General features: G+C 53.0%; 7 protein-coding genes across 7 annotated transcripts; 1 reads left to right on the top strand and 6 right to left on the bottom strand.

Annotated features, from left to right (window-relative positions):
* Positions 1-591: 591 nt before the first annotated feature.
* Positions 592-2055, bottom strand: N7459_004859 (protein kinase domain protein; the record flags this gene model as incomplete). Its single annotated transcript, XM_056944043.1, has 5 exons — positions 592-779; positions 828-987; positions 1038-1345; positions 1396-1727; positions 1775-2055. 5 exons carry the CDS (start codon positions 2053-2055, stop codon positions 592-594), a joined length of 1269 nt encoding a protein of 422 aa, XP_056800926.1.
* A 468-nt stretch (positions 2056-2523) lies between these two features.
* N7459_004858 (pseudouridine synthase family protein) lies at positions 2524-4182 on the top strand (the record flags this gene model as incomplete). Its single annotated transcript, XM_056944042.1, has 2 exons — positions 2524-2760; positions 2812-4182. 2 exons carry the CDS (start codon positions 2524-2526, stop codon positions 4180-4182), a joined length of 1608 nt encoding a protein of 535 aa, XP_056800925.1.
* An 841-nt stretch (positions 4183-5023) lies between these two features.
* N7459_004857 (uncharacterized protein) lies at positions 5024-6523 on the bottom strand (the record flags this gene model as incomplete). Its single annotated transcript, XM_056944041.1, has 2 exons — positions 5024-5368; positions 5450-6523. 2 exons carry the CDS (start codon positions 6521-6523, stop codon positions 5024-5026), a joined length of 1419 nt encoding a protein of 472 aa, XP_056800924.1.
* A 1027-nt stretch (positions 6524-7550) lies between these two features.
* Positions 7551-8323, bottom strand: N7459_004856 (60S ribosomal protein eL32; the record flags this gene model as incomplete). The annotated part of the gene is made up of 4 exons (XM_056944040.1): positions 7551-7659; positions 7731-7852; positions 7916-8040; positions 8284-8323. The coding sequence occupies 4 exons, from the start codon at positions 8321-8323 to the stop codon at positions 7551-7553; spliced, it is 396 nt and encodes a 131-aa protein (XP_056800923.1).
* Positions 8324-8655: 332 nt separating this feature from the next.
* Positions 8656-10609, bottom strand: N7459_004855 (Gfo/Idh/MocA family protein; the record flags this gene model as incomplete). The annotated part of the gene is made up of 5 exons (XM_056944039.1): positions 8656-9161; positions 9226-9509; positions 9595-9760; positions 9827-9835; positions 10603-10609. 5 exons carry the CDS (start codon positions 10607-10609, stop codon positions 8656-8658), a joined length of 972 nt encoding a protein of 323 aa, XP_056800922.1.
* A 34-nt stretch (positions 10610-10643) lies between these two features.
* On the bottom strand, positions 10644-11613 carry N7459_004854 (uncharacterized protein; the record flags this gene model as incomplete). The annotated part of the gene is made up of 2 exons (XM_056944038.1): positions 10644-11242; positions 11409-11613. The coding sequence occupies 2 exons, from the start codon at positions 11611-11613 to the stop codon at positions 10644-10646; spliced, it is 804 nt and encodes a 267-aa protein (XP_056800921.1).
* Positions 11614-13338: 1725 nt separating this feature from the next.
* Positions 13339-15243, bottom strand: N7459_004853 (translation initiation factor 4B; the record flags this gene model as incomplete). The annotated part of the gene is made up of 7 exons (XM_056944037.1): positions 13339-14336; positions 14399-14692; positions 14775-14843; positions 14913-14915; positions 14973-15017; positions 15069-15125; positions 15240-15243. The coding sequence occupies 7 exons, from the start codon at positions 15241-15243 to the stop codon at positions 13339-13341; spliced, it is 1470 nt and encodes a 489-aa protein (XP_056800920.1).
* Between the last annotated feature and the right edge of the window lie 656 nt (positions 15244-15899).

The raw sequence follows: 15899 nt of genomic DNA, 5'->3' as shown, positions 1-15899 counted from the left end.
CAAAACCGCTCAAAGTCAACAGCGGGCGTATGACTCTTCTGGAGGAAAGAGTTCCTCAGACACCGTCCAGCGGGACTGACAGAACGCACATCGCTCTCATGGCGGCGTCTCCGCTTCCTCGGAGCTGCTGGACCGAGGTCTGACGGTGATTAGGTAAGCCAGTGTGGCATTCACCTCCAGCTGGATTTCAGCTGCCATGTCGATTGCACATGGAAGAACTCCGTCTTTGGAAGGATCCTGAGACAACGGGAAAAGCCAGCATTTAAATACGCCTTCCTGGGTGGGGGTATGTCTTGGCCATGATAAGAATGGTGACCGGCGTGAAGACATAGGAAGCAAAGGCAAGGTCATTTTCGACATGCAGGAATCTTATGGACCGTCGCGGGTGGAGATAAGAGAGACAGGGGTGGAAGCCTCGGTGAGGGCTGTGGACTGGAAGTGTAGGTTGGGATATCTATCCACTGGAGCGGCGGGAAGTGTGGCAGATCGACGGCTTAAAAACGCTTATCGGCAACGTACAAAGGACGGAGCACTGCTATGGCGAATTTGGTGAATTAATCGGTTAAGACCCTTGATATAAATACTTTTTCACTACGATGTTTCCAGAAGCCAAGGATCTTCTAGCAATGCTCGTGCTGATTTCCTTTTCTCAGGCTCCCACTGAAGCATTGATCGAATAAAGTCCAGGAAGAGACTTTTGCTTTTACCCCCCAGGTTTTGTTCAGCATGTTCGAGCGAGAAGTCAGGAATTTCAACACCACCTGCACCTAGCCAATTGCCTTTTTCAACTTAGCCCATGTCCATCTAGATCAGTTGGTGAGACTTACCACTCTCGTCAAAGACATGTTTAGTTTCTTGACTGCGCTTGACAAATTCGACGGAAGGCAAACCCAGATATGCCACCATCTCGGCATGATGGGATGGGGAATATTTCTTGTCTTCATCGAGAGCACTGAAGAGGTGTTTGCCCTCAAAAATATCCCATATCTATGGCTAGGGTTAGTGAATAATATGTACAAGGTGCAGTACAAACTCACCATGGCGCCAACATTCCAAATATCGACACTATGGCTCCATTCCATATCAAAAAGCACCTCCGGAGCTTTGTAGATGTTCGGTTGTATATAACCTTGTTGTTTCTGCCCTAGTCTAGCTTGTCCTAGGTCGCATAGGATGGGGAACCCCCACATATCGGCTCGCGGTAGCCGAAACCTGCGAGAATGGTAAATGAAACGATTTCCCGCTATAACTTTTCGCAGACTCGGATATTGGCTTTCCATTGCCTTGAAATCCGATAGAATAGTACTGTCGTCAATGCTAAACATGATATTCGAGGACTTAATATCTGTAGTATGGTCAACAAGCGGTCTGCCATAGCCATTCAGGAGGGGTTACCTGTGTGTATTACACCGGCCTCACTGTGAAGGTAATCCAAAGCATGAAAGAGATAAATCAGAACTCGTTTCAGAAGTACTTCGTTGAGCCTGTGAGACCTGCTCTGTATGACAAGTTGACGTAGGGAAATATGCATAGGAGGGTGAACGAGGCATTGATGTGTACCATGCGGACCCTCCTGCTGGAAGGACTCATAAAGTCCGCGAATATATGTACATCCAGGGTGAGATGAGTTTATGTGACTAAGATGGCTGTAAATGTCCATCTCGCGCGTCTTTCGCGCCGGACCAGAGGCAGCCTTAGTCAAAGCTTTCACAGCGAAGTACTTTTGGCTGAGGAATAAGCATCAATCATTATTATCAAGTAAATTATGGCTTACCTTGTATCTTGACAGAGCCATGTTGTAGAGGACGCTCCATAACCCAGCTTCCCTATGACATGGTATCTTGAATCAAGGAGCTCCCCAATCTTGACAGGGTAGAATTCATCCTGTTGATAGTGTGGAAGAGTTTCCTCCTCGATTAGGGGCCCGGCATTCATAAGGACGTTTCGTGTATCCGAAAGGATGGTGGAGTATGGAAATCGTAGACACGGTCTCCTGGGGCTCGTAACGGATGCAGCATTTGAAAACCCTTGAAACCGTTTCCGACGAAGGAACATAGTAAGAATTGGTAAGTTTGAACAGTGCCCGCGCCACGGCTTTATAGGGTTCGAAAACGAGAGCTCCAACCGCGGGAACAAGGATGATATGAGACACGTGACTAGACAGCTTGTGAGTTATACCTGTGTTCCGTACGTGCTGCCTAATCGACCAGTACAAGGGGCAAACTAAAATAGACAGCACGCAGGACTTGATAGCAATGCTAAGGAACGGCAACGCTAAACCAAAATTGGCACGCTAAACCATTCGCGAAGTACCCGCAATCCAGCGTCTCCGCGATCGAATCGTGCCTGGCCTTATCGCTAAATCTCGAATTTTTTCCCTCCCAAACTTTGCCCGACGCAACACGCCTGTGAAGACCTTTTGCTTTCCATATCCCGCAATCCCTCCTGGCTCCCTCGCCCCGCATTGCGGCCTATCTGCTGCGGCAAGGCAAACTCCTGCTGCTGCCAGCGCCGAAGCCCTCCATGGCTCTTGTCGACACCACCCTCAAGGTGCCACCTCCCGATCCCGTTGCGCCACCTCCCGATGTGGCCGTAACTCCCTGCGATCCATGGCCGGCGCCTTATTATTTGGAGGGCGGGTTTCGCCGTGTCCGTCCCTATCACTACACCTATAACACTTACTGCAAGGAACGATGGCGGGGTCGCAACCTGGAGGACATTTTCACCTCCGAGTTTCGGGACCGAGCTCCGGACTACTATGTATGCTTTCTTTGGGAGCTTCAGCTATTCTACCATGCTAACTGGTAACAGAGGAAAGCGCTTGATGCCGGCCTTGTCTGCGTGAATGGAAAGGTCGCTGGCCGCGACACCGTGATCAAAAACGGCCAAATTATTTCACACACCCTCCACCGCCACGAGCCCCCTGTCACAAGCCTACCAATTGGCATCATACATGAGAGCGAGAGCCTGATTGTTATTGATAAGCCTGCCGGGGTGCCTGTTCACTCCGCTGGTCGATATCATTACAATTCCGTTGTTGAGATCCTGCGCGCTGAGCGTGGCCATGGATTCGTCCCGCGGCCGTGTAACCGATTAGATCGTCTGACCTCGGGAATTATGTTCATTGGCAAGGACCCTAAAGGCGCAGAAAAGATGGCGAAACAACTGCAGGCGCGATCTGTGCAGAAGGAATACATCGCGCGTGTCAAGGGCAAGTTCCCCGAGGGCGTCGTGGTCTGTGACCAGCCGATCATGTCGGTTAGTCCCAAACTAGGCTTGAACCGCGTACGTGCTACGGGCAAAGAAGCCACAACCAAGTTCCGCCGTATCGCTTATTATCCTCCGGCTGCGCCGGTCACAGTCTCCACGGAAAACGGTGATGCCCCTGGCGGTGTTCCCCGTGCAGCAACCCCGCCTGCAGCACTTGCCAACGAAGATGAGGGATACAGTATTGTACACTGCTTCCCCCTGACAGGACGAACCCACCAGATCCGAGTGCACTTGCAGTTCATGGGCCATCCAATCACGAACGATCCGATCTATTCCAACAGACGGGTGTTCGGACCGGAACTCGCCCGAAATGAAGCTCATGGTGATCGTGATGAAGAGATCATGAATCGTCTCAATCAAATGGGCAAGACTGAGCTGGCTGATGCGGTTTCTTATCGTGTTCACTTGACCGCTGCTCCAAATGTCCCGCCGAACACAGATCCAAAAGTTCTTGCCAACATTATGTTCCGCGAGCATGAAGCTGCGACGGAAGATTACGAGAAGCGCAAGGGAGAGCGGCTGACGGGTGCCCTCTGTGAAGTCTGCGGCACGGAGCTTTATTCCGATCCCGGTGTCCATGAACTAGGCCTCTTCCTCCACGCAGTGGCGTACGCTGACCGTGATGGTGACTGGGGATACCGCAGCCCAATGCCAAGATGGGGTCTGCCTCCACCTGGGTTTGACGGGCCTCGCGAGGCCCCTGACTGGGTCCCTGTTCCTCAGGAGGAGGAGATTGTCATCGGCCATGGGACAGTGCCTCCTGAGATTGGCACTGAGGCTGACGAGAAGTCTTCGCAAGCGAGAAAGTCCCCTGATGGCTCCGATCGTGTTCTTCTGAGAGGCGTAGGTCTTGTCGATCTCTCAGAGGCTGCGCGGATTCAGGGCGAGTCGCAGCCTACCACGAACCCCTGAGACTGCACTTCCCCGGAGACCTGATTTGCAGTCTTTTGGTATGCTCTATTTCGATTGCATCGCTTCCTGGGGCTCTTCTGGTTTGATTTCTAAGATACCATGTTGTTGACTTAGATCGTCTTCTCTCCCTTGTTCGAGCAGGGGACGCAAGCATTGCAGCATTGCATTTTGGGTTGCATACTACCTGGTTACCGGTCAAATGCGATACGCTTACGAATCTATTCTTGCTTACAGCGACAGTCCGTAGTCCATTTGGGTCGTTGAGTTGCCATGTAGACATATATGTCACTGTAGTTTCATATTTCTTACGTCTTTCGACAACAGCACTATTGCCTAATCGGTGACTCAATTCCTGGAAGCTCTCAGCTGAACAGCCCAAGCAATGGCTCGATTCAGCGTTTATTGGCGACTTCGCCCACGCATAGTCATCCCGCGAGCAAATAATGAGCCCAGACTGTCTTCAATTCCAAGCCGGCGGCAATAATTGGCGCTATTAGACTTCAGGAGCACACCCGATCAACTGAACGGCAATGCTGTTCTTCTTTCCATTGCAGGTACTCGTGGTGCCAGATCCGTGAGCGTGGACCATGGCTGTTTTTTTAATAAAGTCTTTGCGTAGGATCCTCGCCACCTTAAGCCGTGAGAAGGATGGAAGAGCAAAGACTGAATCAATTCTGGTATATATGGCCAGTTGACCGTAACAAATACCCTATATAGACAATAAAAGGCTCCAATCGTATAGCCATGCCAATACACTCCTAAACGCCTCACAGTGTAGGAAACACGATAAGCCAAAGAGATTATCTACACCAGGCGATTGTGAATCATCCGCTGCACACGCCTATGTCACCCATCTCGGTTTTCGGCACGTGCCGCGTTTCTCCATCAAAGCCTCAACACGCCACATCATCGTTCCAGACTGGTAGCCCGGCGAAGAGACGCCGCCATAGGCATGTCCGGAGGTCTTGCACTCGCCATGAGAATCGAAGCGGTACTGCAAGCAGTCCGCGATCCTGGCACAGGCTTCGGCGCAGTCGTAAGCGGTGGCCGCGCCACCGGAGCCAGAGCCGTGTAGATTTCCAACTTCTGTATCGGCGTAATTGTCCCAATCTTCAACTTGATCCACAAGCATGGGGTAGACGAGGGTTTGGAAAATATCGGCGAATGTCATGATAGTGTTGGTCTCCTAGGGCATTGGAATGTTGTGTAAGCAACCCGCATGAACAGGTGAGAAAAGTAGAACCCGGAAACGAGACTTTATACTCACATTGAACCACTCCTGATCAAATTCCCACGCGCGACCCACGTCGGCGGGTGTCATGTGGTGGAACACGAGAGGAGGAACGCACCAATTCTTCGATCCCCACCCTTCAGCCAGAGCGTCCAGTTCCCAGATGGACCAGCCGTGGAAGTGTGGCCACGCCCCGGTCAATCCGACGCCGGCCTCCTTCAGCGCCCTCCCTAGGACGCAATCGCCGGCCCATTCCTCGTCCGTAATCTGCTCCCATTCCTGGACTCGTTGGGCATGGTAGTCTGCGACCGCATGCATGGCCGGATTGGAGATGACAAATCCCGACCCGCCGTGTGCGAAGACCGAATCCCCGAGCATTACCGGGCTGCCGAGATACAGCATCTTGTTCGAATCCAATTCCTTCAGCCACGCCAGCAGGTTCGGCCACACCGGATACGAGTCGGCCTCGAAAAAGAAGTACCATCGTGCGTCGGGGCGGTAGCTCCGCGCTTCTTGGATCATCGGCATGAACTTCCACTTGTCGAGCTTCCACCCCGGATTATCCATCATGCCACCCGCCGAATTGGCGACTTTAGTGTAGTCATGTGGAAGCAAAGCTTGACGGCCGCCCGCCCGCGCGCGGTTGTACAAAGCAAAGTCATCTTTTTCCAACAACGCCTCGCTGACATTCCGGAAAACGTCGTGAGACCGGATGCCGTTAAAGTCTTCCTCGAAATCGGAAACGATCAGCTTGTGCGGAATGCAGCGCAGCGTCGTATTGACATGCGCCGGCACTTTCTCCTGGGACTCGGTGATCCCAGTCTTGAGAATCACCAGTACATCTTCGATACCTGGTAGCGGGTGGCACGGCGGGAGGGCATCAACGACGTCATGTTTGATATCGGTATCGGGTGAGGTTGTGTTGGTGATCGGACTGGGGTTGGTGTCGGCGGCTGCATCGTCCTCGGACGAGCTATCCGACCCGTCGACGAGGGCCAGCGGCCTGTAGATCCCGAAGCTGCTTGACTGTAGGTGCAGGAAGATGAGTAGGAGCGCCGCCGGGATGAGGAGCAGTACCCAGCGCCCATACCGGGCGGGAAGAGCAGGCATTGCGGGGCGAAATGCGAGCGAGCAAGCGAGTTAAGAAATGGTCAGGATAGTGCGGCCGTCATCGCCCTCCATGTCCAGATGGAGTCGATGTACCAGGGTCGCTAGCATGGGCGGTTCCAAGCAGACCCTTTTAAGTCACAGCCAGCTCGTGGGGCTATCGGGGTCCATTTGGCTTGTTTCGGGGGCTTTTGGGGCTGACATTGGCCCAGTCCGGCTACAGTGGTGGAACCGTGTTCCGCTCGACAGAGCTGAGTTTCCTGGTGCGTCGTCCGTGGGAATGAAAGCGGCGAGCCCGATGATGCCTTTTCGAAGTCGGCTTGGATGGGATGTCGTGCAACTATCGCTGGACGCCTTTCGGGTTTGCATTGTCTGGGGAACAAGCCCGTTGTCTCTTTCTGCTTCCCCTTTCCCATGCTGACACTCGGCCAAGAGGAGCCCCTGTTGGATGTGGGTCTGACAATCGATCAACACCAGACGATTAAGTTCCCTGTCCAGGATAGCGCAGTCTAGTGATAGGGGGCGGGATCCTCATGTTGGGTGCGACATGCAAGGTGGACAGATTGTACAAATGGCCGAGGAAATGGAAGTGCCATGACGTGGACCCCAAAGGAACCGGAGTGCACGGGACCCATAGAGTACATTGTGATTATTGCCAAATTGGCCTACACATAGACATATACAGCGTATGCACGAGGTATAAGCATCCCCCAATACAATGATCTACGAGGATTATCCGAGCGCTTCAAGTATCCACGCCACTCAGGTAGTACCCATCTCGTCAATGAATCCAGGAGAGAATTTTGCAATTTTTGTTTTGTCATTTCAGAGAAAAGATATATTTCTCTCGCTCGATCCGCCCAGCACTATGACCAAGCGCGAGCAGCACACATGGCATGCCATGCACAATCCTTGAAATTCGTTATCGCCAGAGAGATAGTATCACGACCGTACAAAAACCCCGACCCTCTCGTGCTCCTGCGAATGCCCCACCAAAAAAAGGAAACAGAACTTTTGGGGTTCAGTCCATTTAGGCCTCGGTGGTGACACGGCCCTTGGGGTTGGTGACCTTGACACCGAGAGCCTTGGCCTTGGTGAGGATGTCGACACGCTTGCGGGAAGAGACGGCGTGGGCGATCCTGTGGAATTCTTTGTTAGCAAATGGCCCTGGCAATCAAGTTCTGTATGGGCGTCTTCGAGGTCGACATACTCAGCAGCGTAGGTGCGGTTGTGCATCAGGAGGAGCTCAACGTCCTTGGGGTTGTGGACGAGGAAGGCCTTGTGGCCGGAGGGCATCATGTGACGGGTCTTCTTGTTGCTGCCGTAGCCGATCTATTGGAGTGGTCTCGTCAGCACAGCTCGGAATAGTGGTTAAGTCGACCAGGGCGATCGTACCGAGGGCATGGCGATCTGGCCCTTGAAGCGGCGGCGGACGGCATTGTCAATACCCTTGGGCTTGCGCCACGACGACGGGACACACTTGAACCGGTCAGACTGGTGACGGTTGAAGCGGTTGGTGCCTATGGTAATCCATGTCAGCCCTTCAATGCTGGGTATTTCTTGTGTCGTGTGTCGTGAAAATGGAGTTGTAGGTTTCGTAGATGGTATCGCCCTCCGACCGCAATGAACGTGTCGTAATCCCATCTGCAAAATATATTCGTTTCTTTTCCTCCAAATCATTTTTTTCGTGTCGTTCGTGGGTCGAAGGGCGATGCTATCCAGTCCTCCAAGGTACGGGCACGGTCGGGAGTCGGGAAACATACGCTTCTTGACGATGGGGATGTGCTTCTTCGCGGCGACCATCTTTGAAGAAAATTCCGTCAGTAAGTCGAGTCAAACAGATCGTAGGACGCAGAACGACACTCACTTTGTCGGTGTTGCAGGGTCTCGCCGGGCGTTCGAGAGTTGTCGTGACGGAACGAGTTCAATCTCGAAAACTTCACTCTGGCGGAGTGGGCGACCCACACTAGTGCGCTTTGAGCGACCTAAGCGAATGGCTGGTGCTGATGTCAGCGTAGGGCTTGACACGACTGAGCCCTGCCAAGACTTCCATTTTGGGAACATCGGGACTATACATTCAGTTTCCTACATGTCAGGTCATAGTATACCTAGGTTTGAAATGTGTCTGTCCCAAATCAACTCTGCAGATGCAGCTCAACCATCTCACCCCGTTTCTCCCCGCTCTGCAACATTCCCTCCAACATCTCCAAATCCGCCAGTGCCTCCTCGGGAGACTGCCTCTTCTCGACAGGCCGCCCGTTCACGATGGCCGTCGCAAACTCAGCAACTTCTGGGACGACACCCTTTCCGTCGAACTCAATTGGATAGTCCTTTCCATTAACAGTCACACCATCGAAATGCATAGTCACCACACCCTTTTCACAAGCAAACTCGAAGATGTTGTCACTGAAGAACGATCCCCAGGAAAGGGAGACGATACCAGTAGCCCTCGATCTAGTTCTGACTACAGCATCAACAGTATCAACCGGAGGTAGATACTCTTGCTGCTGTTGAGACTGTGCTGAGACGGTAGTGATATGCTCTTCAGACCCTAGGATTAACCGCAGGCCAGCAAGCATATGCACCCCGCCATCTAAGAGAAATCCACCCTGATACTCCGGGGTCTTGCGCCAAGCAGTCACTATTATGAATATGTGATTAGCAACCCCTGGATCTGGATATGTACCATCATATAAACCACCTACGGTAGTACTTGTTATCCGGCTTCACCAGGCTGTGGACATTGACCCGGAAATTCCGAACTTTACCCATCTTGCGTACCTGCTCTGCCGCAAAGAGAAATTTAGTCAGGTATCGGAAGTTCTCGCCAACAGCCCAGAACGTTTTGCTGGCATCAATATTCGCCCGATACCACTGCAGAAGCTTCTGGGCTGTGGCAACATCCTTGGCAATGGGCTTCTCAGAAAGAACATGCTTGCCAGCTGTTAGAGCTTTCCGGATGAATTCTGGTTGAACCAGAATAGGGAGACTGCGTGGTTGTCAGCATTAGCTTTTTCTTTGTGGCTGCTCTTGAATGCTCCGCCGGGAGTCGTAGGGGATGATGCACAACGTACGCAATGATTACAGCTCCAATATCTGAGCGAGCCAGCAGATCTGCATAGGACTTTCCCGCACCAGAATCGTCCGAGTAGAGATCAACCTCCGTCGTGCCACCCGCGAGCGACTGCGCCGATTTCAAAGAGCGCGAATAGATAGCCTTGAGTTGCAAGTCGGTAGCAGCTTCGACTGCAGGCTAGACTTTGTCGTCAGACCAGTTTGAAGTAGAAATAGGGTTGGTTATCATACCAGATGCTGCTCTTTGGCAAAAAGGCCTGTGACGTATGGTGTCAGTAGTAACCCCGGGGAACGGGTAATACACCCAAAGATGGCGGCAAGCTCACCACTTCCGATGATTGCGACTCCAATCGACATCGTCTCGTCTGATCTTTTGTGGTGTCTGAAGTGTCTGAATCAAGACCACTCAGCTCGTGGTCACCGCAGAAGTTGGTCTATCAGATGTCATGCAGAAGCATGCAGGGACAAGTGGGGTTCTTAACCCGGGACTCGCGCCGTGTTTCCACCTCGCCCGGACACGGGGCAGGTCCAACCTCATCCCGAGTCATTGGCTGTCGAGTCGGCATGCCTATTTGTCGGTTCACTTTTTTGCCTTTCGAAGATTGGCGCTGGTGATTCGCCATTTGATTACTGTCACTGCTCCGCCGCAGATCATATTCCTCGTGGCACACATCACGCATGACGCAAGACCTACACCTGAGATACGTGGTCGGCCAGCTACAAGAAACTTATATTTTATGAAACGAAGCATGCATGGTCCTAGACAAAAACATCAATACACATTGGTGGGTCTTCTAAACGAGAAGACAATCAATTAAGCCAACAAAACACTCCAACCCCCGTCCGAAGCCGACAACGGACATTATTTTCATATCCCAACCATGCGCCGACAAGCCAAACGACAATGCAAAGCGGGAATCACAAAACCCGGATGTCCAACCATGGAAAACGCCCATTCCCAAGCTCATATCCATCATGAGAGAAAAACAAATCAAATCAAATCGTACCAGTCATGAGCACAAGAGACGCGACAGCTGATAGGCCTGGATCATGAATTCACCAGAGCCTTCAGCCTGTCCACACGTGCCATTGCCTTTTCTAGCCGTTCCAGTCGACTCCGTTTTTCAATATCCCGACGCTCCAGCACCGCAACCCGCTCCTCCAGTTTTGCTCGTGCCTTGCGCTCCTGTGCAACCATCTCGTTCGCCTGGCTGAACAGCTGCACCGTCAGCTCCTCCAGCTCGGTATTCGCCTGAGAAAGCTGTGTCTCTGCTGCTTTGCGCAGGCCCTGCTCACGGTTGAGCGCATCCTGCAACTCCGAGGTACTCTCGCTGCTAGCCGGGGATGTTTGCTGTGGGAGAGGGGGGATAGGCGCGGTGGGAGTGCTCGGGAGCGGTGTACTACTTGGTGTAGCACTGCCTCGGCGGTATGGGAGAAGCGAGGTCAGAGTCGACAGACGGCTGTGGTAGGTTTGGTGTGAGGTTTGGGAGGGCGCATCTGGGGACACGGGGACCTGCGTCGGTGACAGGGGCTTATCTGCCTGAGATGAAGAGGGTGGGAGCGAGGAGCTGCTTCGCGGCGTGTCGTAGGCTGGTCGCGTTGAGCGCAGTCGGTGCAGTTCTTCTTCGTATTCGGAGAGCTTGCCAGCTGTCAGGTAGGAAAAGAGTAGGTCAGCGAACGAGTCTCAGATCAACGCCAGACCAGCCGAACGCTGTCGCGGCTTTCTTTGAGATAACTCCCCCGATTTCAGAGGAAGCCACGCACTATGCGCGAAGGAAATGAAAGATATGCCGGCATAACAGTGCACACTTACCAGTCACTGCAGCGCGCTCCGTCAACTCCCGGACCTGCCCCTCCAACTCCTGGATGCGATGCTGAGCGTCGGGGTGCTCGTAGACAGGCCCGCTCCCTCCGCACGTTGAACACCGCTTCTCGGGAATAGACACGGTATTCGTCATAGCAGAGGGCGTTCCGACAAGGGTGGTGGTCGCGAGCGTAGAGGTGGTCGTAGCCGACATGACAACATGAGGTTTACCCCCAAGATCTTCAACGAGCGGGAGTCGCAGACCAGCACGGGGAACGTGACCGTGAAGGAACACCGAGGTCCGATATACTCAGAAGATATCCTGCCAGAGGACAGATCAGGCTATGAAAAACGAAGGGTCATGAAACACGACTCGGTTCCAGGCTAGGCGGTCCTTTGAAGGGGTTCATTAAGGCCATACTGCGCCACCGGTTTATTAGCCGCCCAATGGGCAGGGGCCGTCGGTTTTTTTCTGCGTGTCTCAGCTCCAACGCGCTTTTCTAGAGATTGGCAATGTTTCGAGTTTGAGTTTGATTGGTCTTGCCTATGGAGTTCAAGGTCCTTGAAAACAGATTGTCCACCAAGTACGATTTCCATGTTTCCAATGTCCCCGGCCGGTGTAGAGTCACGACCATGGTACGCATCCACGTAAAAAAATGTCCCCCATCTACGGCCCCAAGGCAATCGGGCATTTTGCGGATTTTATGAATGCTTGTGGACGTTGTGTTATCCTGCATGGGCCACGATCCTGCTGGGACTAGTGCCGTCCTATTAATAACGACCTTGCTGGCCGAACGATTAATTCGCCAATGGCCTCATCCGTCATCCCTTGAGAATCTCTCACAATACCCATGTATACTTCCCGTGAACTACATGGGGGAAGGGTATGCAAGGTTCAAGATTCAGTAGTGTCTTCTTCATGTTCTTGTCATTTTGCAAAGAAAAGTTACAGTAGAGCCAGGTGGCCCACACAAGGATAAATATCATCCAACTAGAGGCTCAAGGGGCCTGCTCTGTGCTTCAATTGCTCCACAGGTAATACACCGTAGAGGGAAGAGCGGCACTTGAGACGCGCACACATCCTCCGAAGCCCATTTGTACGGGGCACGTCGCTCGAAAGGGTTATAAATTTGTCAATGAAGACTGCATTTCATCTATACGGAGAGAACAAGGCTCGGGTGTTACTTGCACAGAGGAACCCGATCAAAACGAGCAGGTGCACACAGCATTGCATTAGATGCAAAGAGATGAAATGATCGAAGCTGAGAGTGGTGGCCGAAGAGGGCACATAGTTGCGACAGCTGCATGTCCAGGGAACTACTCGTCTCTCGTTGATTTGTTCGTGTTCGCATGGCTGAAAGGGCAGTCTGGTGGTACCAACACCCAGCAGACACAAGGGAGAAAACAGGACGCGCACAGGTCGAAAATCGTCAGGGAGGACAAAAACAAGGAAAAGCGGGTAATCTTTCATTTCGCATCGGCTGTAATGGTCATGGGCAAATCACTCGAGTCACACGCATGGGAATAGTAGCTAGATAGCGAACAGCAACAATACAAAAAGGAAAATCAGTTAAGAGGAGAACTTTTCACACTGCCAGATCGTCAGAGCGAGGACTAGATGTTTATCAGTCATCTAGCCCGAGAAGAAAGGGAAGATCATGAAATCAGGGGGGGGTGCAAAGGAGGAGAGAAGTTGGATGAAAATTAGACAGAACAACGACCATCGTCTGGGACTGAGTGTGCATGGAGGCAATCCGGTCATGATCACATTAACCGACGTGGGAGACCACAAGGTTTGGCTTCTACTCTCACTGAAGAGCCCATTGGATGGAATACAAGCGAGAATATAAGCCTTGTAGCCCCTCGGCCCAACTGCACCCCAGAGGGAAACAGTCTGGGCAAAGCGGAGGTTGCTTCGGGGTATCGAGTATCGAGGGGTTTAAGCGAATCCACGACCCTGGCCACGGCGGCTGCGCTGCTTGGTGCCTACTGTGCTCCATCCGTCGTTGTCGTCGGTGGTCTCAGAAGCTCTCCAGCTGCCATTGGCAGTGGTCTCCTGCGCCTGCGTAGCAGCAGGACTAGCAGGAGCAGCCGAGTCGTTAGCCTCCTCGGGCTCGCGATCAGCAGCCATGCCGATCTCATCCCCACCGGCCCGCCGGAGGATCTCGAAGTTCTTTGCGCCCTGGGGGGTCTCAACAGCATCCTTGTTGCTGTCCATGCCAGGGGTCTTGCCCTCCTTGGCATCCTGCTTGGCTTTTTGCTTCTCGGCCTTCTCGGTCTTTACTTTGTCGTCGGTCTCCTTCTTCTGACGGAGTGAGAGTTGGCGCTTCTCCTCAATCTCGCGCTCCCGAGTAGCGGTATCGATCGGTCGGGCGGCACCGAAGGGGCTGGCCTTCGAATCGCCGGCAGCAGAGGTGGGGGTAGACACGGCTTCCGAAACGGTGCGCTTCTGGAGGTTCAACTTCGGGCGAGTAGCAGGGGCAACGGGAGATGGCGGGTTGTTGACGTCTTTCGCAGGGTCCTTGGGTCCCTGGTCAGGGCGCATTCTTGCGCGCCACTGGTTGTCCATGTCGGCAGCAGTAGGGGTGCGCTCCGGGCGCGGGGGACGAGATCCATCTTGCGAGCGTCCCTCACCCCAGCCGGGGGAGTTTCTCCGGAATCCAGAGCCAGGTCCCTCAGTGTTAGGAGGGCGACCTTCGCGCACAGGGCCACTGGGGGGAGAAAGCGGTCCCTTGCGTTCCCAGTTTCCGAAATCACGAACCTTGCCATCCGACTCGAAGTTGCTGCGGCGGCCACCACGATCGCTACCGGCATCAGAAGCGGCATCCATGTTGCGGCCAAAGCTAGCACGATCGGGCACACGGCGTTGAGGCAGCTCGGGGAGTGGACCGCGGCGAGTCCAGTCAAGCTCCCGCATATCTGGGCGAGATTCCTTGGCTATAAGCCTATCAGTCGCTGTCTTCTTTCCCTTTTGTCGGAAAGGTGTCGTTGACACTTACGAGGCTCGGCAACGCTGGTCCGAATTGTGCGCCCCTGCAGAGTAGTGCCGGACAGATCCAGAGCCTTCTGAAGACCATCGACTGTCTCAAACTCAACATAGCCGAATCCCTTGGGGGCCTTGGTCAGCTTGTCCTCCACAATCCGAACATTGGTCACGCTGCAGCCGGCAAAAAGGTCGGAAATGTCATCTGCGGTCGCATCAAAAGATAGGTTTCCAACGTGGGCAGTAAATGGAGGCTCGGTGGGAAGGGCAAGCGGTTCGCGAACGGCATATCCACCGCGGGTCTCGCGTTCTAGGTTGCGTTAAGTTAGATACGCTCGTCTCGAAGAGCTAGTAAGCCACTCAACCAGGCTTATATCAAAAGAGGACCATACCGAAACCACCGGCACCGAAGCCCATACCACCAGCGGGGCGACGGTCGAAGCTAGAAGTCATAGGGGGCCCTATTCAGATCCTCAATAAGCTATTCGAGACGAAAATTTGGGAAGGCATAGCGAATGCAAGTAACATACCGGCTACACATCTGGTCAGCACTTATTCAATCAATTAGGAGCGGGGAGCCAGAAACTTACCTGGGAGAGGCATGTCTTCCATCTCATCAGCCCAAGAGCCGAGACCTAAGCCAGTCAGAATCCACCTTATCCATATAAGTGCTTGTAATCACTCACTCTCATCAGCCAAGAAGGTCCCAATGGACATCTTCTGGGCCTTGGATTTAGCGGGCGCTGGTGGGGGGAATATGGTCAGCCGGGATCAACCGCCACGACAATGATAGTTGTTGAGAATATAAATCTCAGGATGGCACTTCGATACAGGGCATAGAGGGGATCTCTACGTACCCATGGTTGCGGTTGAGAGGGGTTGGAGAAACGCGCCAACAGACTTGTGCGCGCTTCACACAGAAGGATTTGCGGAAGAGAAAATGGGAAGAAAATATGGTAGACGGCCGGTCGGAAGTCCAGGAGTCGATCAAGGTGGAAAGAATCAAGGTGCAAGCGTCGCAAGTGTCGAGGCCTGCAGATAAAACTCCACTGAAAAGTTGGTAGAGGGGAAGTCGGCAATCGGGGCTGCACGAAGTGGACGGGGCAGGTTAATCCGTGATAATTTTTAGTGGTGCCGCTAGTCCAATCAGAGCCGCCGTGCTTGGACCTGGGGAACTCCTTCCACTTCCCTCTACTAATAACTACCTCAACTGCAGATCATCGGCATGATTCTCTTCTATGGACTCGTCTGTCGATCCAGTAATTGAGATCCTGACGGTCGCTGGTCTGGTGCCGATCGGCGGACTGGCTACCCTCTCCATGCAGCGGGTCCTATGTCCGAATGAACATGGCTGTTCTTTGTTCGCAATTGGGAATTGGTCCTGCAGCCGGGGTTCCTGTCTGGAAATTGAGACAGTTCCAAAATTACCGTATTCCCTTAGTATTCAACCTGTCGCTTCGAGTGCACGCTAGAAATGTTTTGGTTGGGTCTAGCGGCCAGATCATAATGTAGGTCGG

This window comes from Penicillium hispanicum, assembly GCF_028827665.1.
Source record: "Penicillium hispanicum strain IBT 35686 chromosome Unknown utg000004l_segment0_segment0, whole genome shotgun sequence".
NCBI classification, from domain to species: domain Eukaryota; kingdom Fungi; phylum Ascomycota; class Eurotiomycetes; order Eurotiales; family Aspergillaceae; genus Penicillium; species Penicillium hispanicum.
This window is presented reverse-complemented; position numbering and strand designations above follow the sequence as displayed.